Raw genomic sequence first — 21,635 nt, forward strand, 5'->3', positions numbered from 1 at the left:
GGACTTGCTTTTAAACATGCTTTTGAATATCACATACGTTTTGAAACCATTTTTGGCTTAGAAACATTGTAAAAAATTAAGTAAAGCTGCCTGAGTTTGACCAATACATGTTTTGATTAGTTTAATGTATGTGTTATTAGATTATGATTTGAAAAAAGTAAAAAAAAAAGTTTAATTAGTAGAGTTACAAGCAAATGGCATCCATTTGGTGGAAAGACACACAAACTGCATAAGCAAGTTCATTAAAGATTATGTACATTTGGAATAAGGGGAAACATTTATGTAAATTAGCTTCTTTTTTCCTTTTTTGCCAATCGAACACTTTAAAACAGACTCTGTTGTGTTTTCCTCTCTGTGTGACTTATGTTATGCGATGTTTACAGACCCTTTCACTGACAGCTATTCCTCACAGGGGACAAAGGCGTGTTTCCTGTGCCTGAGAAAGCCTTTCACAGGGGGCTAGCAGAATGGTCAAAGTGCCATTTGGCCTGGTTAGGAACAGATGGTTAGCGTATGGTGCTAATGGTCTTTTCCAGTCACTTGGCCACTGTTTTCTGGCTTGTTTTGGAAACCTGGGCATGTTTAGATTCACAGTGTGTTTCCAGACGCCACAGATTGTGTTTCAGCAGAAAAACAACAGAGCTGTTGGACAGAATGTAAAGGCAATTAGTAAAAGCTTGAAGCCCATACATTACCAGTGTTTTTCTTTCACTGACAGCATTAGCATTAGCTAGCATTACTGTTGTTTTGCACTAAAATCCACCAGTGTCAGATGTGCACCAGAAACGTGCCCCAAATCTGTTTTGGAAAATGAAGTGTAATGAGATGGAGTGCTACAGACTAGTAGCATTCCAGCCCACAGGATTATTGAACCCAATTGCAGAACAGTTGATCTCAAAGCAGGTAAACCCAAGAAAAAGGGAAAAAAATAAATAAATAAACACACTGCTCCTTACGCGGGATCAAACCCGGGTCATCAGGGTCAGGGTCCAATACACTATCGCTGCCCCGGCTAGAGAATTGGAACACAGCCGGTAAAACGCCATTATAAGAAGATAGGGAGCCCAAGAACAGGTGGAAACTAAAGTCAGGCCGAGTGCGACAGAGAGGCAGGGGAGGAATATAAACAAAAGCTCTCCAGAGAAGCATTTTATTTATTATTTTCATTATCGTTCATTATAGTTCAAACAACCTCACTGGCCAGATGTTTCATGCTTAAAGGCCTATTGCCGACCCCTAGTACATAGTAATATACAGCTTTAAAAGGCTCTTCAAGTGCTCTTTGGGGAAGGTAATCGTTGTCTAAAGACACATGATTGCTTAAAGAAAACCTTTAAATGTTAAATTGGTTCTTATCTTTAGCTTGACTAAACCACTAAAACCACAAAAAAAGTTTTCACTATTGTTATGAATCAAATACCAGTTAATCATTGCAATAGAGAACAAATGGCCAAAGCTGTCTGATGTATGATGTTTTATGCCTTCTCTAGTATGTGTGTGAATGCGTGACTATGAGTACACAAGGATAATGAGTACTGACTGTGGTGACTGACTGACTGACTGAGAGTGTGTGCGTACTACAGAACATTTTTATAGAAATCACTTTCTTCTCTCAGGTCTTGCTCTAAGCTTCCTGAATAGGATTGTAATTATCTTAGAAATCCTTGTGGAAGTGGAGCTCAGACAGGACTGCTCACCCTCCACCCTCCCCACAACACAGCCCATAAATCTCCCCACTGCGTCTCAGCCCCCTGTCCCCTCCAGCCCACAAAAGACACTCAGCTTCCAGTCTGACCCCAGGAATTGTTTATCCATAAACAAATGTCAACATAGCTAAAAAAAATATCTCCGTTAAGATCAATATTTCTTTGTCTCAACAGAGGTAAAGCAGATCTTTGTAGTGAATTGATGAAGAATCAAAGAGGTCTGAATAGTTTCTTAGGAGAGAAAAGGAATTTAACAAAAAGTGATTCATTGTAAAATACTCTGGAGATGGAGTGTGGAGCAACAGTGTTAATCCTTCTATGCCGATTCGATGCTGGAGGATTTCTGAGAAAGGCAATTAGATCATTTTACAATTGGGTATTATTCAGTTCAGACAGGGGTGAGACAAGTCAGACGCAAAAAATGTAAACGTCTGCGAGACAGTATTTTAATCAAAGTGAGAAAATCTTAGGAGAATTGCATGAATTTCATGAATAAATATATGAAAATTATCAGACTGTTCTAAGTGTTCTATTTTTTCTCAAATTGCAACAAATGCAATAAGTTGTAAAATGTAAAAAATGTATATAAACTGCTGCTAAACTGAACAAGAATGCTGGTAAACATTATCGTCACTCTTTGGCAAAGAAATCCTATCTCCATTTCTGGCAGCTGTTCTTTACGTAGTGTCAAAATAAACCAATTAATGGACCAATATGATTGCTTGAAATTAAATCATTCTAAGTTGATTTCCACTGAAAGTTTTTTTCCCCTTCTCTTTTGAACCTGCTATTTTGGAGATACAGTGCAAGGCATTTGCATAAAAGTGGCAATGGATTGGCAAAAATGGATTTAGAGTTGCTATATAGTTTCCAGTTTAAAACACTGCATTACAAAGCTGAACAGTGTTTATATAAACAGGGGAAAAATAATTATATACTGAACATTTCCATATTTGCATGATTGCTAGCTTGCTAACAATTTTATGTATTCCTGTTTGTCCAGTTTGGTGCACAGGAAAGGCCTGTAGACTGCTGTAGTTAATGTCTGCCAGTTTTATCATAAAACAAAGAAAAAAGAGTTTGTTCTGTTCTCTGCACTCATCATATACAGCTCTGAAAATACATATAAAATATATATGAAAGGTTTATGTTTGAGTAAAATGAACACTCTTGCTTTATTCTATAAACTATGCATAACATTTCTCCCAAATTCCCCAAAAAATATATTCTCATTTAGAGCATTTATTTGCAGTAAATTAGAAATGGCAGAGCTTTCAGACCTCAAATAATGCAAAGAAAACAAGTTCATATTCATAAAGTTTTAAGAGTTCAGAAATCAATATTTGATTGAATAACCCTGGTTTTCCACACAGTCTTACACACTGCTTTGGATAATTTTACGTCACTCCTGGTGAAAAAATTCAAGCAGTTCAACTTGGTTTGATGGCTTGTGATCATCCATCTTCCTCTTAATTATATTCCAGAGGTTTTTAATTTGGTAAAGATGGCAAAATCGAATGCTTTAAAACTCATAATTATTGATAGTTATTGATGTCCTGTTCATGTATCGTATGATAAGTCAATAATGTACAGGAATTATCACAACATGCATAACCATGAAAAATGTGTTGAGAATAGGACTTCTGTTCAAACACAACCCTGTAAAAAATATGTATAAAAAATCCCAGAAAGAAAAAAAAAATCTGGAGCCATTTTTACACACAGCAGCAGTCAATGAGACTTGTCACAAATGTCACACAGCGTTTGACCAGCAGCCAAATCTCCTTAGTGTCTGTTACCTGAGCGGCTAAAATGCAGCTAAAGGATCAGAGTGACCTTTAGTCGCCGGTGATTCTGCAGATTGCTGTGCACGTGTGCCAGCGCTACGGCTGCCCGCTGCTCGCTGCTTAAACCTCATTAATCAGAGTGACAGGTTTGGGCTTTAGTTGGTGGTTAGAGTGTGGCACCCAGCTCGAAACCTCAGAGATGCTTCAGTAACATAGAGGGAAAAAAGCTTCCTTCTGTAATTCAAGCATATAATGCATACTTTAATGAGAGCTAGGGGTGTAAACATGCATTTATACATCATGATGCATCAGTCTGCTGACAGCTATTGTAGTAGATGAATTATTCATGGTAAAATAAAACGATCTGGTTATTTTTGAATGCACAAGAGCACACCGTGTATTGGCCTTACATTGTCAGTATTCTACTGCTGTGTAAATAGTTCCTTCAGTCAATTCTGAATTGAATTGTGGTGAAATTTGGGATGTCATGCTGCAGCAAATCCCATTCTAAAGAAGCAAATTACCTCATTTTGGATTCAGGGTTCATATCAGCATTCTGTGCTGTGGTAGGTGTAGTTACACAGTGTGCTTAAGTGGGGTTTCTTTTATTATAGGAACAGACAGATCAGCACTTTGGGGATACTGGAGACTCGCTACCATGAAAATGTAGTCTATTCAGTATCCATTATGCAGCTACTTGCTGTCCAAACACTTGCTAATTAAATCAATAAAACCATGCTAAAGCATTGTGTTTACATTGTGTCTGTTTTAAGATACAGTTCAACCCTTTTCTTATTACTTCTTAAATTGTTCTTATTAATAAGAGAGTAAAGTCTGTGTACTACCTATAAACAAGTTATAAGGACAAGAAAGGTTCATAAATAATAAAAAAAATCTAAATAAGATTCATAAATAAAAAAAAAAGTGTTTGCAATAAATATGTAAGTTCTTATTCCTTAGCAGCAATGACATATGACATAACTGAAAATGATGTGGAACTTAGTCTAAGCCATTGATTACAACTGGTCACTTCATGTGACTTGTATCTGTACTGTATAATGATCAAATTGAAACAATTTGCACTTATACTATATAGACAAATGCGCTTCTGCTTAGTCTGGAGTTTGAAGTTTGAATGCTGGGTAGAACAGAATATGCAAATCCGTATATCTGTCACAGTGCAACCAGTTGTTTATCCATTCAGCCTCTTTCTGTGCTGTGTTGCCACCTCACAATTCACAATTTCTCATGCTGCTGTGCCTATTTTCTAACTTTACAGGAAGGCAAGAGCATCAGCTGCTAAATCCACTGATTAACTTAAAAGTAAGATCATACTGCATGGGAAGGAGTTTCAGTTGTTGAATGCATCTTGGAGAGATGGATGTGTTTACACTTCTTTAACGTGGCTCAAATGTAGCTCAAATGAACGGATTTTTATCTGTTTTAGTGTATTTTGCGTCTGTTTACACTTGGAGCTTTAAATAGCTTTAAATAGGCCTTATCCAGATATAACCCTGATAATCAAGATGCATGAAGAGCCCAGGTATGAACAGGATCAGAAAGTTAGCTGCTTTTAACTGTACATGTACCGTATTTTTCGGACTATAAGGCGCACCGTATTATAAGGCGCACGATGAGTGAACGGTCTATTTTTAGTGTTAGTCCATACACAAGGCGCACTGGATTATAATAAGCATGTCTCTTAACTGGAGCCATTTCACGGTCCTTACACACACACCGTAAGACTATGTTGAAGCACAGTTAGTATTACTCCGCTACGCTCCTGACAACGGTAGCCGTAACGCTCCGACAGACCATAATATTACTATGTTGAAGCACAGCAAGTACCGTATTACTCCGCGACGCTCCTGACAACGGTAGCCGCAACGCTCCGACAGACCATAATATTATGTTGAAGCACAGCAAGTACGTATTACTCCGCAACGCTCCTGACAACGGTAGCCGCAACGCTCCGACAGACCATAATATTATGTTGAAACACAGCAAGTACGTATTACTCCGCGACGCTCCTGACAACGGTAGCCGCAACGCTCCGACAGACCATAATATTATGTTGAAGCACAGCAAGTACCGCATTACTCCGCGAGGCTTCTGACTATAATAGCGTGTTGTGCCGAATTCGGTGAATAAAACGGTTTTAAAACAGAGATAAAGATTGGATAAGTTTCATTTCTGGATGAAGTGATTTCCAGCGCTGTTTGGATATAACTGTGGATTACAGGAGACTGGATTGATGGATTCTCTTTAGTCTGGACGCGTTTTGAAGGTAGGACCTGTGGCTGAGCGCGGGTGTGTGTTCGGGGGGTGGCGGCAGTGACCGGAGGTTACCCCAGGACAAAAGGAGAGCCTTTTATTACTGGAAACATGCGCTCTGACGCAGCTCTAATTCATGAAACATACATCCTACAGTAAAAGCACAGTTCTGGAATCCGGAGAGCCAGACGGTTCGAATGGTGTATGACATGACTGCATTCGATGAAATATGGACGAACGATAAACGCAAATATGAGAGTTATGAATTATTAAAATCATAACCAAGGCATATTTCGCCCTAAATGTTTATTTTCTGAAAGGATATTCCGCTAAATAGGCTAAATAGCTCAAAAGCAGAGATTCTAAGTTTTAAAATGGTATATTGGATGTCTATATTGAACCTGTAACTGTTCATAACTATTCAGAAACACAGCCAGTTATGAAATATTAAATATTTCTGGCCCGCCGGTGGGCCAGCGCGTGTTAAGAGGTTAACTTTACTTAGAAGTGGGCGCTAAAAAGAAACAGTTTGTGCTATTACCCCAGAACGGGTGGAAAGGAAAGTTTACCGGCACCTTGTTCTGGCCACGGAGCTACAGTGGAAACTAGCTACCCTGAGCCACAGCCGAGAGGCAGTACGGCAGTCAAAGGTAACCGCGCGCTAGCCCAAGAGGGGGATCTTTTTCTGGCGTGGGTGAGGAATTCTGCACAACAGAGCGCCGTGTACCACATAAAATCGAGGTCAGTAAACACAAGCAAAATCCATACACAAGGCGCACTGCATTATAAGGCGCAATGACGATTTTTGGGAAAAAATAAGTATTTTAAGTGCGCCTTATAGCCCGAAAAATACGGTAATCACATTCAAGCATGTTGAGGTCTGGACTATTGGCATGCTTTTTAAGATCAGCTCTGAATGGTTGAATAGATGAATGGAAGAATATGCAGTGGTAGTGGCTGCATTCACATTACCAATGTGGAGTGACTCAATTCAGATTTTTTTCCTCTTAATGTGGAACAGATCAGTTTTTTTTAGGGTAGTGAGGTCATGTCAAATTAACTCTTTTCACTTTTATATGTGGTCCCAGAATGGCTATTTATTATGCAACACAAGTTTGAATTACGTTACAGACAGACTGAAGTCAACAACATTTCTGCATGTGATCCAGATCAAGATAACTAGATCCAGTCTAAGCAAAAAATCTGAATTGAATACCGTATTTTTCGGACTATAAGGCGCACTTAAAAACTTTAAATTTTCACAAAAATTGACAGTGCGTCTTATAATACGGTGCTCCTTTTGTATGGATTTTACAGGTTGTAAGGAGCAGTAAACACACACTCCGTGCAGCGTTATAGAGAGTTTCAGTGCTATACAGAGTCCAGAGCCGTGCAGCTCCGAGGCTGAGCAGCAATAGCATTAGCTAGATGCTAACCGCTAAGCTAGCTAGCTTATTCACTGAGATCAGTATTATCTAAATTTTACTCGTCAGGTTGTAAGGAGCAGTAAACACACACTCCGTGCAGCATTATACAGAGTTTCAGTGCTATACAGAGTCCAGAGCCGTGCAGCTCCGAGGCTGGAGCAGCAAATAGCATTAGCTAGCTTATTCACTGTTCAGAGATCAGTATTATCTAAATTTTACCCGTCAGGTGTAAGGAGCAGTAAACACACACTCCGTGCAGAGCCGTGCCGCTCCGAGGCTGGAGCAGGCAATAGCATTAGCTAGCTTATTCACTGTTCAGAGATCAGTATTATCTAAATTTTACCCGTCAGGTGTAAGGAGCAGTAAACACACACTCCGTGCAGAGCCGTGCAGCTCCGAGGCTGGAGCAGCAATAGCATTAGCTAGCTTATTCACTGTTCAGAAATCAGTATTATCTAAATTATCTAAAGTAAACACACACTCCGTGCAGAGCCGTGCAGCTCCGTGGCTGGAGCAGCAATAGCATTAGCTAGATGCTAACCGCTAAGCTAGCTAGCTTTTTCACTGTTCAGAGATCAGTATTTTCTAAATTTAGCACTTTTAATACTGCTGGAGCAGTATTATTAGAGTTAGATGCTAATCGCTAAGCGTTCACCGTTCAGAGGTGAGTTATCGGCCTGTAAGTCTGTGCTGCTTTGCCTGGCTAGCATTAGCTAGATGCTAAGCGCTAACTCTCTCAGAGGTGAGTTTTATCAGCCTGTAATCTGCTTGTTTACCGTGTTAAAACAAGCTACGGGGGACGAATCGCTAGCTAATATCTCACTGTCTTACCAGAACACGCAGGATTACTCAGTGTAACGCTGTCGTTTAAGTTTGGGTTAACTTTACTAGTTTAGGTGACTAGCTAGCGTGCTAGCGGATAGCTATGCTAACGCTGGTGCAGCAAGCCTTAGTGGACATCTGGAAATCTAAGCTTACTGTAAATAAACTGAAGCACGTTACTCACCCAAATAAACAGTTTTCAGGAGAGGAATCTGTGTAGATTAATATCCAGCACTCGTTTGACTTTGAAAGAGCTAACGTTAGATTTGTATACTGAGACGCTCCACCGGCAAGCGACCACCCCCGGTGGGGGAAGGGAAACATGGCGCCACCCCTGTTCACTTTGATATAGGCACCCTTTCTAGTGTCACTTAACGCGCCTTATAATGCGATGCGCCCTATGTATGGAAAAATAGCAGAAAATAGGCTAAGCGCCCGGCGACGGAGGTATTAACTCCGTCTGTGGACTGTTTAGCTTAGGCGGCCTGTAGAAGAGAGAGTGTGTGTGTGGAGGCTTCTGTAGTGAAGCGAGAAGAAGGTTTTGAATGAGGAGGTGACGCTGTGCCACCGTATTATATACGGGGGGTGGGAGCACGAGCGTCACAGCTGTCAGCCAGCCTCATTGGCTGGCGTAGTGGAATAGAGCTTCTGAGGCATACGCGGAAGGGGCGTATCCCATAGTGAGACACCGAAACGAATGCTATCAGAGAACCGGGGTTACGCAAGTAACCTAAAGTTCTTTGATAGTGCGTCTTATAATACGGTGCGCCTTATAGTCCGAAAAATACGGTAATGAGCCTTGTAATATGAAATAGAAAAAATCCTTTTGTATTTAAGTGGATTTTTTGGTCTCCTTAAAAATGAAGAACTTGTGAATGCAGTGGCTGTTCAGGGTAGTGATCAAATAAAGGGGGCTCTTTATATTACAGTATTGTACTATATTGCACATTACAGTATATATTGAGATTGTACAGTAAGTATCATAAGCAGTTAGCAAAGCTATAGTCTCATCACATTCCCCACAGCACTTTTCCACAGACTGAGTTACATCAGGGGATACAGGGCATATTATTTTTGTCGTTTAAAACTTAAACCGGAGGGCACATATTTGGATCCACCCTCTGTCCTAGAGACTGTAGACATCTAAGATTGGACTTGTCTGGGTTTGATTGTGTGTGTGTGTGTGCTGTGCTGAGGACAGGGTGTGTGCTAAAGCTAAAACAGGCTGGACGTTTCCGTGGCCTAGTGCAGTAAGTGTCCCTCAGGAGACCCTCAGCTTCATGGGAAAATCTCCGCTCTGCGTCAGAGAGAATTCCCAGGGTCTGACTGCAGCCGCAGAGCATTTAATCTGAACCCTGCAGTCGCTCGACCGCTGGGCTGAGACCGACCTCCTGACCCCCACTGGAGAAAGATACACTAGTCAGCTTAATGGCTGACCTGAAACTAGAAAGGCTTAGGTCCAGTGCAATGTGCCTCTTTAATGTACTCCAGTCCTTTCTGATTAACCCCTTAAATGACCGAGAATAGCTCAGCAAGTTTGTTTTGTCTGTGATGTAAGAGTAAAATAAAATGTTTGCAAATGTGAAACCCTCAGTTAGGTTTAACATAAAGGAGTAGGTAAGTTACAGTTGTACACAGTGGACACAAGCACACAATTGCTAAAGTTAACACAGCAATTGACACAGGCACAAAAATTAATTCAAAACCAACATTAAACAGTCTGGTGACCAAAACCAAAACAAAAAGTGAGGACATACAATATGGATAATAAAACATTAATACAAAGGACAAATCAGCAACAGAGAAAGCATGCAGAAAACCGCTCATGTGCAATGAAAATGCTGGCAATACTTGGCAAAGAATGAGAGGGCTAAATAATGAGGAACAGGGGAGAAGCATTAGCACTCAGGTGATGGTGAGTAAAGCACACTTATATTCTAATACTCTGCAAGTTCTATGCAAGTCCGTTGCATTATCATTAACTTAACACTTACTGTACAGTAGAATCCAAGTAGCAATGAAACAGTAAATTTAAGACATGTATGATATTTGTAAATAGGACAAAAGGTGTCCAATATTGTGCTTCATTTGAAAACCATTCCACCCTCAAAAACATCAGTGTTAATTGTGTGTCCTGAATGCTCTGTTTTGTAATTTAGTTGTTATAAATAGACAACATGAACCAGGGTGTAAGAGGTACATAATAAAAATATTTTTTTAGCATTTAAACCACAAACCACACTAAGCTCTTTGAATTTTTTTTTTAAAGCTATACGGGCCTTTTAAAGCTCAGGATTTGTTCAGCACTAACTGCTTTTAGATCATTGCAAAAAGCCTGGGCTACCAGGGGAGAAGTCAGGATGAGCTTGCGTCTTGATGGATTGTAAGGAAACAGTTGTCGTGACGCGAAAGGCAAGTTTAATTTCTCTCAGGAGTCTTATCAAAAGGCTCTTGCTCAGCACCAAAGGTCAGCAGTCAGGTTAGAATAACTTCCTTTAAGTTCCTAATCCGTTTAAGTGACCGTTCTCTTTTCTGTGCTCATTCAGGGATAAAGACTACCACTTAAGAACATACAAATCTGTGGTGATGGCCAACAAATTGATCGACTGGCTCATAGCACAGGTAAGAGCACTGGACCCACATGCCATGACAGGTCTGCAAAGTGGTAATAAAATGACTAGAGAACTGGAGAGGGTACTTTAATTATGTAATTATCTGAAGATATTAGCAGGGCCTGATTGATGTAAATATTATATGACAGATAATAATCGAGGGGGCTAAAAAGTCTAGGTAACTGATGTAATCAGCCAATATAAAGCTTTAATTCTATGGCTTTAGGCTGAATTAGCCTAAATGTGCAGTTGAAATTGGCTGCAATTTGAGTTTTAGGAGGACAGAAACTGTTTTAATTCCATAGCAAATAACCTTCTATAATTTAATTTACTTCTTTAATTTTCTTTCTTTAATACTGTTGATTCTGTTAGCTTCTAATTATTAATATAGTAACCAAGCAATATGTAAGACAAGCTCTAATATTAGTTTTGTAGTGTATCATACAGGGGTTAGTACTGAAACAACACAAATCTCAAATCTTAACCTTAAAGAGTGTTTTCGCAAAGCTCCCTTTTTACTGACAAGAAGTAATAGGAACGGATCTTATCCAGTTTGATGCAATAATAATATAATTATTGGTATTGTTGGTATTAATGGTATTACATACCTATTTATTAAGTCATTGAATCATTGAAGCATTTTTTTGGTAAAACCTAAAGCTAAAGCTTCCACTTAAGCTCTGTTTTGAACTGTATATTACAAGTGGTGTTTAAATTTCACATGTTGAGAGTTTAGCAGTTCTTGTAACAAAACAAAAGCCACACTCCTCTTTCTCTCTTCTGTTTCAGGGTGACTGTAGAACGAGAGAGGAGGCGCTGATTTTGGGGGTGGAGCTCTGCGACAATGGATTCATGCATCATGGTATGATTGGCATTTCTCTTTTATCTGTCTTTCTATGAAAAAAACATTTTTCTGTTTCTTCCCATCTCTTTTTCACACCTTGCTTCCTTTATCTATTTCTGACTTCCTTCACATCCACTTTTTCTTTCTTTCTTTCTTTCATTCTTTCTTTCTTTCTTTCTTTCTTTCTTTCTTTCTTTCTCTACTTTGTTTCTATTTTTTAAATTATATTCTCTTTCTTCTCTCATCTCTCTTTCTCTTTCTATGTTTAACTCGTACTTCTCACTATATCATCTTCTTTATCGCTCACTTTTCATCTGTCTTTATTCCCTTTTTTCTTCCCAACATATCTCAGCAGTTAATTTTTACTTCTTAATCTCTCGCCCTCTTTTTTTACTCTTTGCTCTATATCACACTTTCTTATCGTCTTTATTCCTTCTTTTCTTCTCAATGTATCTCTCTTTTCCTCATTGCACTCACTCTTTCTTTCTTTCTTTCTTTCTTTCTTTCTTTCTTTCTTTCTTTCTTTCTTTCTTTCTCTCTCTCTCTCTCTCTCTCTCTGTTTGTGTGGGTGTTTTATTGTGACTGCTGGGCCTCCTTCGAGCAACTCAACAAACAGAGTCAATCACTGTGAATCTTTTCTGATTAATTTGAGCTGAAACAGATTCCTGCTCACTCTTGCTCCGCCCTGGACCCTGGCCTTCAGGAGGCTGAGAGCATGAACAGCCCGTCGCCACGGGCAACCCGTTATTTACAGGGTGCAGAGGCCTCTATGCTTTTAAAGAGCTGAGTCTGGCGGTGCCAAAGTCCACATCATACTTCTGTGACTCACACATCCTCCGCTGTTACACACTGGATGGACGTGCTCCCAAATTGGCCACAATTACGTTTGATATGCAACAAATTACAGACAAATGTATGGATGTCACGACCCTGACGGATTTATTTTCACTGGCTGGTGCCAGTTTTGATTGCGGCCGTTCGTGCCGGTGAGTCGTTCCGTGTGTTTATGTGGCCATTAAGGCTATAGACGCTATATCTGATCTCGCCAGTTAAACTGAGGGAAATAAGGAGCAAAATGCTGCCCTCGTTTTTCTCGCTGGGGGTGTCTCGTGGAGGGGCTGAGGTTAGGCCCTTGGTTTCTGTGGATACAGGTTTAATTCCATGCGTGGGCTCTTTTTTTAAAGAATGAAAACCCCCACCACCAGCCTGGCAGCGCAGACCCTTCAGAGAGGCCCAAATTCACCCTTTCATTCCCCGTTCTGCACTTTTGTTCTTTTCTTCCAAACTAATCTGTGCTTTTCATAGGAGGCCCTTTCATTCAATCTGCTGGTGGTTTAGTTTTGTTTTTTTTCTGTTCTGTGCCAAAACTTACTGTTTATATCTATATAAGAGATAAGCACAGATTTGTTAGAATAATGCTTCAGTTTTTCATCAATGTTAGTGTTTTTAAACCAGCCTTATATGCAGAATTGTAAGCCCAGAAAACATATGCCGTCTAAATAGTGCCCAACGTGGACCGTCTGGGCCATTTCTTGACCCATTAACAGTCTGGATGCTGAATGTGGTTAAATTCCACTGTCTCTGGTTTCGTCTGCAGTGCTTGAGAAGAGCGAGTTCAAGGACGAGCCGCTTTTGTTCCGCTTCTTCGCTGATGAGGAGATGGAGGGATCCAACACCAAGCACAAGCCCATGAAGCACGATCTGAAAATAGTGGAGAACGTCATCGCAAAATCTCTGCTGGTGAGAGACGTAGGCTGTAATTGCCCGCAGCTGATAGCACTTACGACGGGGGGGTGTAATGCTGTTGAACATTGTTGACATCCAGCATTCCCTCATCCTGATCCAGTGTCAACTGTGAGTCAGTAATTATGAATGAACACTCTGAAACAAGTCTTTCATTACTCCCATGTTAGAAGTTGGCCGGATTGAGTGATTTGGCCTGAAAGGGATGTGAACTAGAGTGAGCTAGTGGAGAAGTGTAGCAGTGATATTCCAAAGCTTCTCTTAAAGGAATAGTTCAGCCGAAAGATCTGATTTGCTACATTATCTTACACATGTAGTCAATCAGCCAAGATATGTTTTGTCTGAAATTATATTAGATTTGTGGCGCTATGAGGCTAATTAAGCTATCAATTTTCCTAAGTACAGTAGTGTGTAAAAGACAAAAACTGCCCTTTAATTATTTTCCTGTTGAATCCAAAGTTTAGTAATCAGTTATTAATCAGTTATTGTTCACATTTCAGAAACTGTTGTAAATGATTAGGTAGATGATTTAGCATAGTTTGTGGAATCCCACAGGGCTCTGTGTTAGGGCCTGATCTGATTTAGTCTCATCTGATCTGATAAACTGTTTTGCTTTTGATGCTGAAAAAGAAATAACTTCAAGTTTAAAAACAAAATTTTGACTGGGTATCAGTTCTGGAAATGAAGGTTATTTTCTGTTGAGCAGAAACAGGAGAATGTGTTGTTGTTTTTTATACCTTATATTGTAGTTTAAATTGTGTTTTTTTAGAGCAGCGTATGCAACTGACTCATTTGCACCTTCCTTGTACCCGGTCTTCAACAGTGCTGTGTACTTTTTTCCTACAGATAAGGCCCAGTGATGGTGGATATGGTTTCACCCTGGAAGATCGCAACAGAGTTCCCATCATCAAATCAGTGGAGAAAGGCTCCCATGCAGAGGTACTATAATAATGTTGTTAGTAAAAGACAACATTGCATGAAGTGTATTTGGGGCCAAAAAGATGTGATGAGTTATTTTTATATCAATTTTAATCATAGGTTTATATGCTCCATAGAGTTCCATTTTATATTGCTCTAATCCAAAACTCATTAAGATTTGCTAATTAACATAGCGTATATACATTCACACAAAATTACAGTAGGAAGGTTTGGAGCCTAAGTGGTTTCCCTTTTCTAGGCGACTGCTACAGTGTTGCTAAGAGTTTGCTAGGATCCTGCCAGGTAGATTGTTTTCAGGCACTTTCTATGGTATCCCAGGTTTGCAACATTACTGTAATTTTCTTAAAGGATTATTACATATGTTACAGTATTGAAGGTGATTACTATTGCACTTCAGGTAGTTGCTATGATGTTATTTATTGGTTGCTAAGGTCAGGAGGTTGCTGTGAAATGCCACATAGTTTCTGTGGCGTCCCAAAGAATTGTTTTAGTGGCTATTACGCTATACAATGCATTTGCTAGTATTGACCCACGCCCTTGACTGGGCAGAGAAGAAGAATAGAGAATAAAATTAAAGAAGGAAGAAGATGGGGAGGAGGTGGGTGCGAGGTTTGTTCAATGAGCAGGTAGAGAGGAAGTGACGGTTTAAATAGTGAAGGAAGTGGGAGGAGTGAGGGCGTGGATCACTCCCAAAACTTAGTTACGATATATAACTCCACTTTGCTTGATGTTAATAGTGTATTTTGATCATTGTAACATTTGAAGGGTGCACAAGAATTTGCACCATATTGATTTCTATGGGAAAAGGTCTGCGAAAATCTGGTACTACACAAGACAATCAAAAAGCTGGATTGAAATAGTGTAGAATGTATGTATAACTGCAGGATGAGTAGTGCACTAAACACCTGGAAAGAAAAATAAGAATAAAATGGGAGAATAACTGATATTAATTGAATAGAAGTGTAATGGCGTATTGTTTGCTCAAAATAGTCACAACCATCATCAACTTGTTTTAGAGGGGAACTTCTTTGTCGTATACTAGGCATCAAATTGTTGGGTGATACAGCGATTTAAAGAGTTGTTTGTAGTTTAATTTAGGCTCCTTTCTGTCGTCAGTGCGACCCTGAGAGTTGATGTACGTTCCTGTTGCTCTCGGTTCAAACTGGTTTTGTGGTGGAAGCCAGTTTGAAGTTTTCACTGTTGTGGTCTCATGGAAATACAAGCCGTTAAAAGCTCTGAGGCATTTTTGAGGTTCTGCTTTACTGTTTCCGTATCTTTGATCCATTAGGGTATTAGACTGCAGTGTCTGTGGTCAGGGAAACTTGATCAGTCCTGAGGGGGGGTGATAATGGCTGAAATGGAGGCGTGTGTTAGAAGACGCTCAGTGTATGTTTCTAATATAGGGCTGTTAAAGAGGGCAGCGTGATCTAGCTGTGCACTCACTTGTATAAAAAGCTACTTCATAAAAATGCCCTACATCTGAATCATACACTATAATACACCTGAAATAGATTAAATAGCCATTTTAGGCTGTGTGTTTTCTTTTACTTAGAGGTTTATTAAGTGGTGTTGGTAAAATACCAAGAAAGGGTACAGTAACTGAGTCACAGCCGCTATTGACATATAGCTGTTGTTAAATTGCATTAAAAAGCAGAACATAGTGGGATAACACACAAACTCTTCGGAAAGTTGGATGCTGCTAAACAATTTACATGTTTTGTTGATTTTCTGAATTAAAAATATGCAGGTTCACTTTTTAAAAAATAATATCTTGCAGTTTTACACATAAAATTGTCATGTAATGACAAAATATATTTATTTCACAGGTAAAAAGCATGTTCATGTGTTATTATACAAGATGTTTGACATTTTTGACATTTCTTGTTCAAACATACATTTTCTGTGAAGAAATGCACTCCAATATGCAAAAAGTATAGTTAAAAAAGTAGATAAGATTAAAAGACCCTGAACTTTTGATAAACTCCATTATTATGAGCTCTGCACAGGAAAAGGAAAAAAAATACAGAAAGAGACAGAGAGAATAAGAGTGATAAAAGAGAATGAGTGAAGTAGGCTTCCTCTTCTTATTATAGAATAGTGAGAATTAGCACAATATGGAAACATTTGGGTCTCCTATGGTCTCCTACTCAGGAATTGAATGGAGATGCGTTTAATGCAGAAGAAGGACGGTGGTGTGGACAACATGTGTGTGCTTCATTCATTTAAACAGAGGCCAGTGAATGAGCTCCACAGGAAGTGGCATGTGGAGATGAAAGATTTGGCTCCATATGTGCAGAATGGCAGAATTTTAACTCTTCAGGGTCACAGTTATTGTTAAAGACCAGATGAATTCTGAGGAAAGAGCAAATTTAATCGTTTAAGTAGTATATTCAATTAGAGATTAGTAAGGGTTAAAGTCAGGTGTAACGCTGTGTGAAGGACGGGACGAGGAGAGCGGACGCTAATGCAAGTATCATTTATTATAGAACAGAAAACAAAACATAAATCAAACAGAAACAAGAGACTAATTAACAGGCAGGATTAAACACAGCCGTGACAGACGTATACACGCACAAGAACCGACAAAAACACTAATGACAGAGACGCTTAAATACACACACAAGGCGGGAAAGAGAACAGGTAACACCTGGGGACTGACTAATGAGGGGCGGAGCTACAAATGGACACAGGTGAGTGGAAAAACACTGGCAGAACACAGGGGCACGGGTAACGTGGGACAACACAGGCACGAGGACAGACAGGAAACAGGGCCAGGCGTGACAGAAACCTCCCCCTAAACGCGCAACTCCCGAGGCGCGTAAAAACAAACCCCGGGGGCTGGCGGCAGGGAGAGGCCGGGGAAAACAGGAGACCGAACGGGAGACTGGACAGGGAACTGGACAGGTGACGGAGACTGGACAGGGAACTGGACAGGTGACGGAGACTGGACGGGGAACTGGACAGGAGCTCCGAAACTCACTCGGCGGACACGCCCATCTCCGAGGTATCTTCGGCTGCTGAGCCACGCCCCCGGACTCCTGCCGTGTCTGCAGAAGCTGTTCAAGTCTCTGTCTCTGCTGAAGCTGTTCAAGCCTCCGTGTCTGCTGACAATGCTCAATTCTCAGTGTCTGCTCCAGCTGCCCAAGTCTCCGTACCGGTGCCAGCAGTTCCAGTCTCCGTACCAGTGCCAGCTGCCCAAGTCTCCGTACCAGTGCCAGCGGTGCCCACCGCCAATGTTCCTGTGTCAGCGGTGCCCACCGCCTATGTTCCTGTGCCAGCGGTGCCCACCGCCAGTGTTCCTGTGCCAGTGGTGCCTATCGCTCCAGCTCCGACGCCAGCTGCACCCGCCGCCGCGCCTGCCCAAGCTGCACCCGCCGCCGCGCCTGCCCAAGCTGCACCCGCCGCCGCGCCTGCCCAAGCTGCACCCGCCGCCGCGCCTGCCCAAGCTGCACCCGCCGCCGCGCCTGCCCAAGCTGCACCCGCCGCCGCGCCTGCCCAAGCTGCACCCGCCGCCGCGCCTGCCCAAGCTGCACCCGCCGCCGCGCCTGTCCAAGCTGCACCCGTCACCACACCCACGCCAGTTCCAGCTCCTAGAACTATGTTTGGGCCCAGGCCCCATATTTCCAGGCCTGCTCCTAGGCCTCCTGACTTTGCCCCCAGTTATGTGCCCAGGCTATCCCCACAGACTTTTGCCAGTCCTGGGCACCCACCTATGTTTTTTGTTCCCTTGTCTCTCCCTGTCCTGGTCCCCATATCTGTGTTCGTTCCTGTTCCTGTCCCCTGTGGTTTAACTGTTCCTGTCCCAGTCACCGTGTTTGTGTCCGTCCCCGTCAATGTCCTCGTCCCTGTTCCCATGTCCGGTCCCGTCCAGTCTCTGTCTCCTGTCCATTTCCCCGTCCAGTCTCTGTCTCATGTCCAGTTCCCCGTCCAGTCTCCGTCTCATGTCCAGTCTCAGTCTCCTGTCCAGTTCCCCGTCCAGTCTCAGTCTCCTGTCCAGTTCCCCGTCCAGTCTCAGTCTCCTGTCCAGTTCCCCGTCCAGTCTCCGTCACCTGTCCAGTCTCTGTCTCCTGTCCAGTTCCCCGTCCAGTCTCCGTCTCCTGTCCAGTTCCCCGTCCAGTCTCCGTCTCCTGTCCAGTTCCCCGTCCAGTCTCCGTCTCCTGTCCAGTTCCCCGTCCAGTCTCCGTCACCTGTCCAGTTCCCTGTCCAGTCTCCGTCACCTGTCCAGTTCCCTGTCCAGTCTCCCGTTCGGTCTCCTGTTTTCCCCGGCCTCTCCCTGCCGCCAGCCCCCGGGGTTTGTTTTTACGCGCCTCGGGAGTTGCGCGTTTAGGGGGAGGTTTCTGTCACGCCTGGCCCTGTTTCCTGTCTGTCCTCGTGCCTGTGTTGTCCCACGTTACCCGTGCCCCTGTGTTCTGCCAGTGTTTTTCCACTCACCTGTGTCCATTTGTAGCTCCGCCCCTCATTAGTCAGTCCCCAGGTGTTACCTGTTCTCTTTCCCGCCTTGTGTGTGTATTTAAGCGTCGCTGTCATTAGTGTTTTTGTCGGTTCTTGTGCGTGTATACGTCTGTCACGGCTGTGTTTAATCCTGCCTGTTAATTAGTCTCTTGTTTCTGTTTGATTTATGTTTTGTTTTCTGTTCTATAATAAATGATACTTGCATTAGCGTCCGCTCTCCTCGTCCCGTCCTTCACACAGCGTTACATCAGGACATTCTAATGATGGTATTATATACTCTAGAACTGTGCTATTGGGTTACTAAATAGTTTCTGTAGTACTGATATTACACATTATTTGACCTTTGTTTAATTGTTTAACTGTATATGTTCACTTCAGTTCATTAGAACATATGTGATTATTCATGGATTCTGTCAGGACCTAAAGATAAGATGTTGCTAGAATGACAAAGAATGACAAATGTTTGTGTTTCTGTCCACAGATGGCCGGAATTGAGGTTGGGAAAAAAGTATTCGCCATTAATGGTGACCTGGTGTTTCTGAGGCCGTTCCATGAAGTGGAGAGTTTTCTCAAGCAGTGTTTCAACAGCAAGGGACCACTCAGAGTGCTGGTCAGCACCAAACCCAGAGAGTGAGTGAAAGCACAGGGTCTTTAGTCTAAAACACATCTTGGTGTAATCCTAACTATTCGGAATTGGGGTAAATTAAATGTTTTAGTGTACTTTGTTTTGTGTAGACTTGAATTTTCTGATTGCTATGAATTAAATTAGCAAAACCAAAAGACAAAATAAACAAAAGTTGGTCTGACCGAAAGAGGTGGTCTCGGTTCAGATCTACTAAACCATGATCTGGTTGATTTTGAGGTGTTTTCTAGATGGATTGAACTTGCGGATCAATTATAGGAAGTTGAGGCAGGTTATTGTCACCCATTAAACAATACAGAAGGTACACATCACTGTTGTGATGATATCTGATTCTCATTCTGAATTCTGGCAGAGAGAAATAATTCAGCTAAACACTTGATAAGGCAAATCACCACACTGGCAATATTGTACGAACCAGTCAGTGTAAATAGTCATTTTGATGACAGGATGTAGCATCGTTCTTTACTCTGCTCACTAAACTGCATTGTGAAACCAAAACCAACCGCACTAAATGCGTACAATGTAATGAAGACGTGGACCTTGTTGTGGATGCAGGTCTAGATGTCAAGTGTGAAATTGGTCATAAAATGTAATTAATTGTTCAGAATTTCGAAACAAGACCACCTATAAACCAGTGTTTTGTACATAACCACATTTAGCAGTTGAGAAATGTAGCACAAAAGAAATTAATTGTTGGAGATTATCATATGTCTCATGATAGGATAATCTCCAACCTATAAACTAAACACTTGTGGCACTTGTTGATGGAGAACAGAATCCCTAGTCTTAGAATACAATACAGTAGAATACTAATGATCTGATATTGTTGTTTTGTTGTGTTGTTAATGTGTTTCTCTGTGTGTATGTGTGGTGTCTGTGTGTGTGTGTGTGTGTGTGTTTGTAGGACAGTGAAGATTCTGGACTCAGCAGATGGTTTAGGTTTCCAGATCCGTGGCTTTGGACCATCTGTGGTACACGCAGTGGGCAGAGGTGAGGAAAAAAAGAGAGAGAGAGAGAGAGAGAAAAAGATCAATTCTAGTCTAGTGTTCAGTTCAAGTGTTTATTTCTTGATAAAGTTCTTCAATGTTTTGCCTCCACTTTTTGAGTAGTAATCTTTCTTCCAAATTGTAAGAAATTTACATGATGAATGGGCCAATAGAAACGCTCTAAAATGACTTTATCCTGTGAATTTTTTGTGGTACAGCGATGATATACTATCATACAGATGAATGATGACTGCACTTACACTTCAAACACTTCTGATGATTTATTGTCTGTGAATTTTTACTTATGATTTCTTTTAGAATAAGAAGAACTCCTGAATGGCAGAGGCAGATTGAAAGAGGAAAAAAATATATAAAATAAAAGAGTGAGATATAGCATAGAGAGAGAGGGAGAGAGAGAGAGAAAGAGATAGAGAGAGAGAGAAAGAAGGAGAGGTAGAGGGAAAAACAGACAGAGACATAAATCATTGGGGTACAGAAAAAAGAGAGATAGTGAGAGACAGAAATAGATAGAGAGATGGATACAGGAAGCTGCTCTTTTTTTCTTTGTTTCTGAGGGCTTGAGTGCTGCAGCTGCGGCACAGCTGGATTTGTCTGAATGTATAGGACTGGACACAACACACACACACACACACACACACACACACACACTGTTCACACTTTTGACCACTTCTGAGCAGCTTTCCCATCAAACACCATGGCGGACGAGTGGGTCTTGATGAAAACAGTCCATTCTGCACAGACACTGCCTGGCAGAGAAAGAGAGATTGAGAGAGAGAGAACAAATATGAGCGGGAGATGAGAGGCCCATTTGGAAAGAAGAGATGGAGGGACAAAAGAAAAAAAAGAGATAGAACAGATAAGACATTTCTCTCAGTCATCTACACTGACCATGACGGGTGATGAGATAGAGTCCAATTTTCATTTTTTTCTCAGCCCAGACAGAGACCCCCTCAGCAGCAATATAACATGATGAGGGTGGGTAGCAGAGTTCATATACTCTACTGTCCAAAACATTGAGACAACTTGGGCAGCAAGTGTTAATTTATACAGTGCAACACTAATATTACGCTGACATGCCAAGTATCGCGTCCCATCACTTTTGCCATGTCCTGTGTAAGCTAAGGAATGTTATACTGACCTGTGGGAAATGCCTGTGGGACCTCCTGTGTGATGTGCAGTGCTGCACCACTGGCCACCAGCAGGAGAGCTGGGCGATAGAGAGGAAGAATCAGTGGAATTGGGTCCCAAAGCTCCAATTCCCAGAATCCCTGGCAGTGATAAGTGCCAACCAGCTACACCTGTGCAGCATGATATAAAATCACAGCCCAAAGACTTATACTCTGTCGCACCTTTGTAAAGTGTTGACCGGTAACATAGGT

The 21,635-nt window shown here is 41.5% G+C and overlaps 1 protein-coding gene across 2 annotated transcripts in view; it reads left to right on the top strand.

Moving 5' to 3' along the window:
- Positions 1-21,635, top strand: part of prex2 (phosphatidylinositol-3,4,5-trisphosphate-dependent Rac exchange factor 2) — a 224,903-nt gene that overhangs the window by 92,536 nt on the left and 110,732 nt on the right. For both annotated transcript variants that reach the window (XM_049485814.1, XM_022685605.2), the window contains 6 exons: positions 10,563-10,638; positions 11,418-11,490; positions 13,070-13,212; positions 14,062-14,154; positions 19,088-19,236; positions 20,154-20,239. In XM_049485814.1, the coding sequence (XP_049341771.1) occupies positions 10,563-10,638; positions 11,418-11,490; positions 13,070-13,212; positions 14,062-14,154; positions 19,088-19,236; positions 20,154-20,239 (620 nt within the window). The remainder of the gene's footprint in view (positions 1-10,562; positions 10,639-11,417; positions 11,491-13,069; positions 13,213-14,061; positions 14,155-19,087; positions 19,237-20,153; positions 20,240-21,635) is intronic.

Source organism: Astyanax mexicanus, chromosome 1, assembly GCF_023375975.1.
Source record: "Astyanax mexicanus isolate ESR-SI-001 chromosome 1, AstMex3_surface, whole genome shotgun sequence".
Taxonomy (NCBI): Eukaryota; Metazoa; Chordata; class Actinopteri; order Characiformes; family Acestrorhamphidae; genus Astyanax; species Astyanax mexicanus.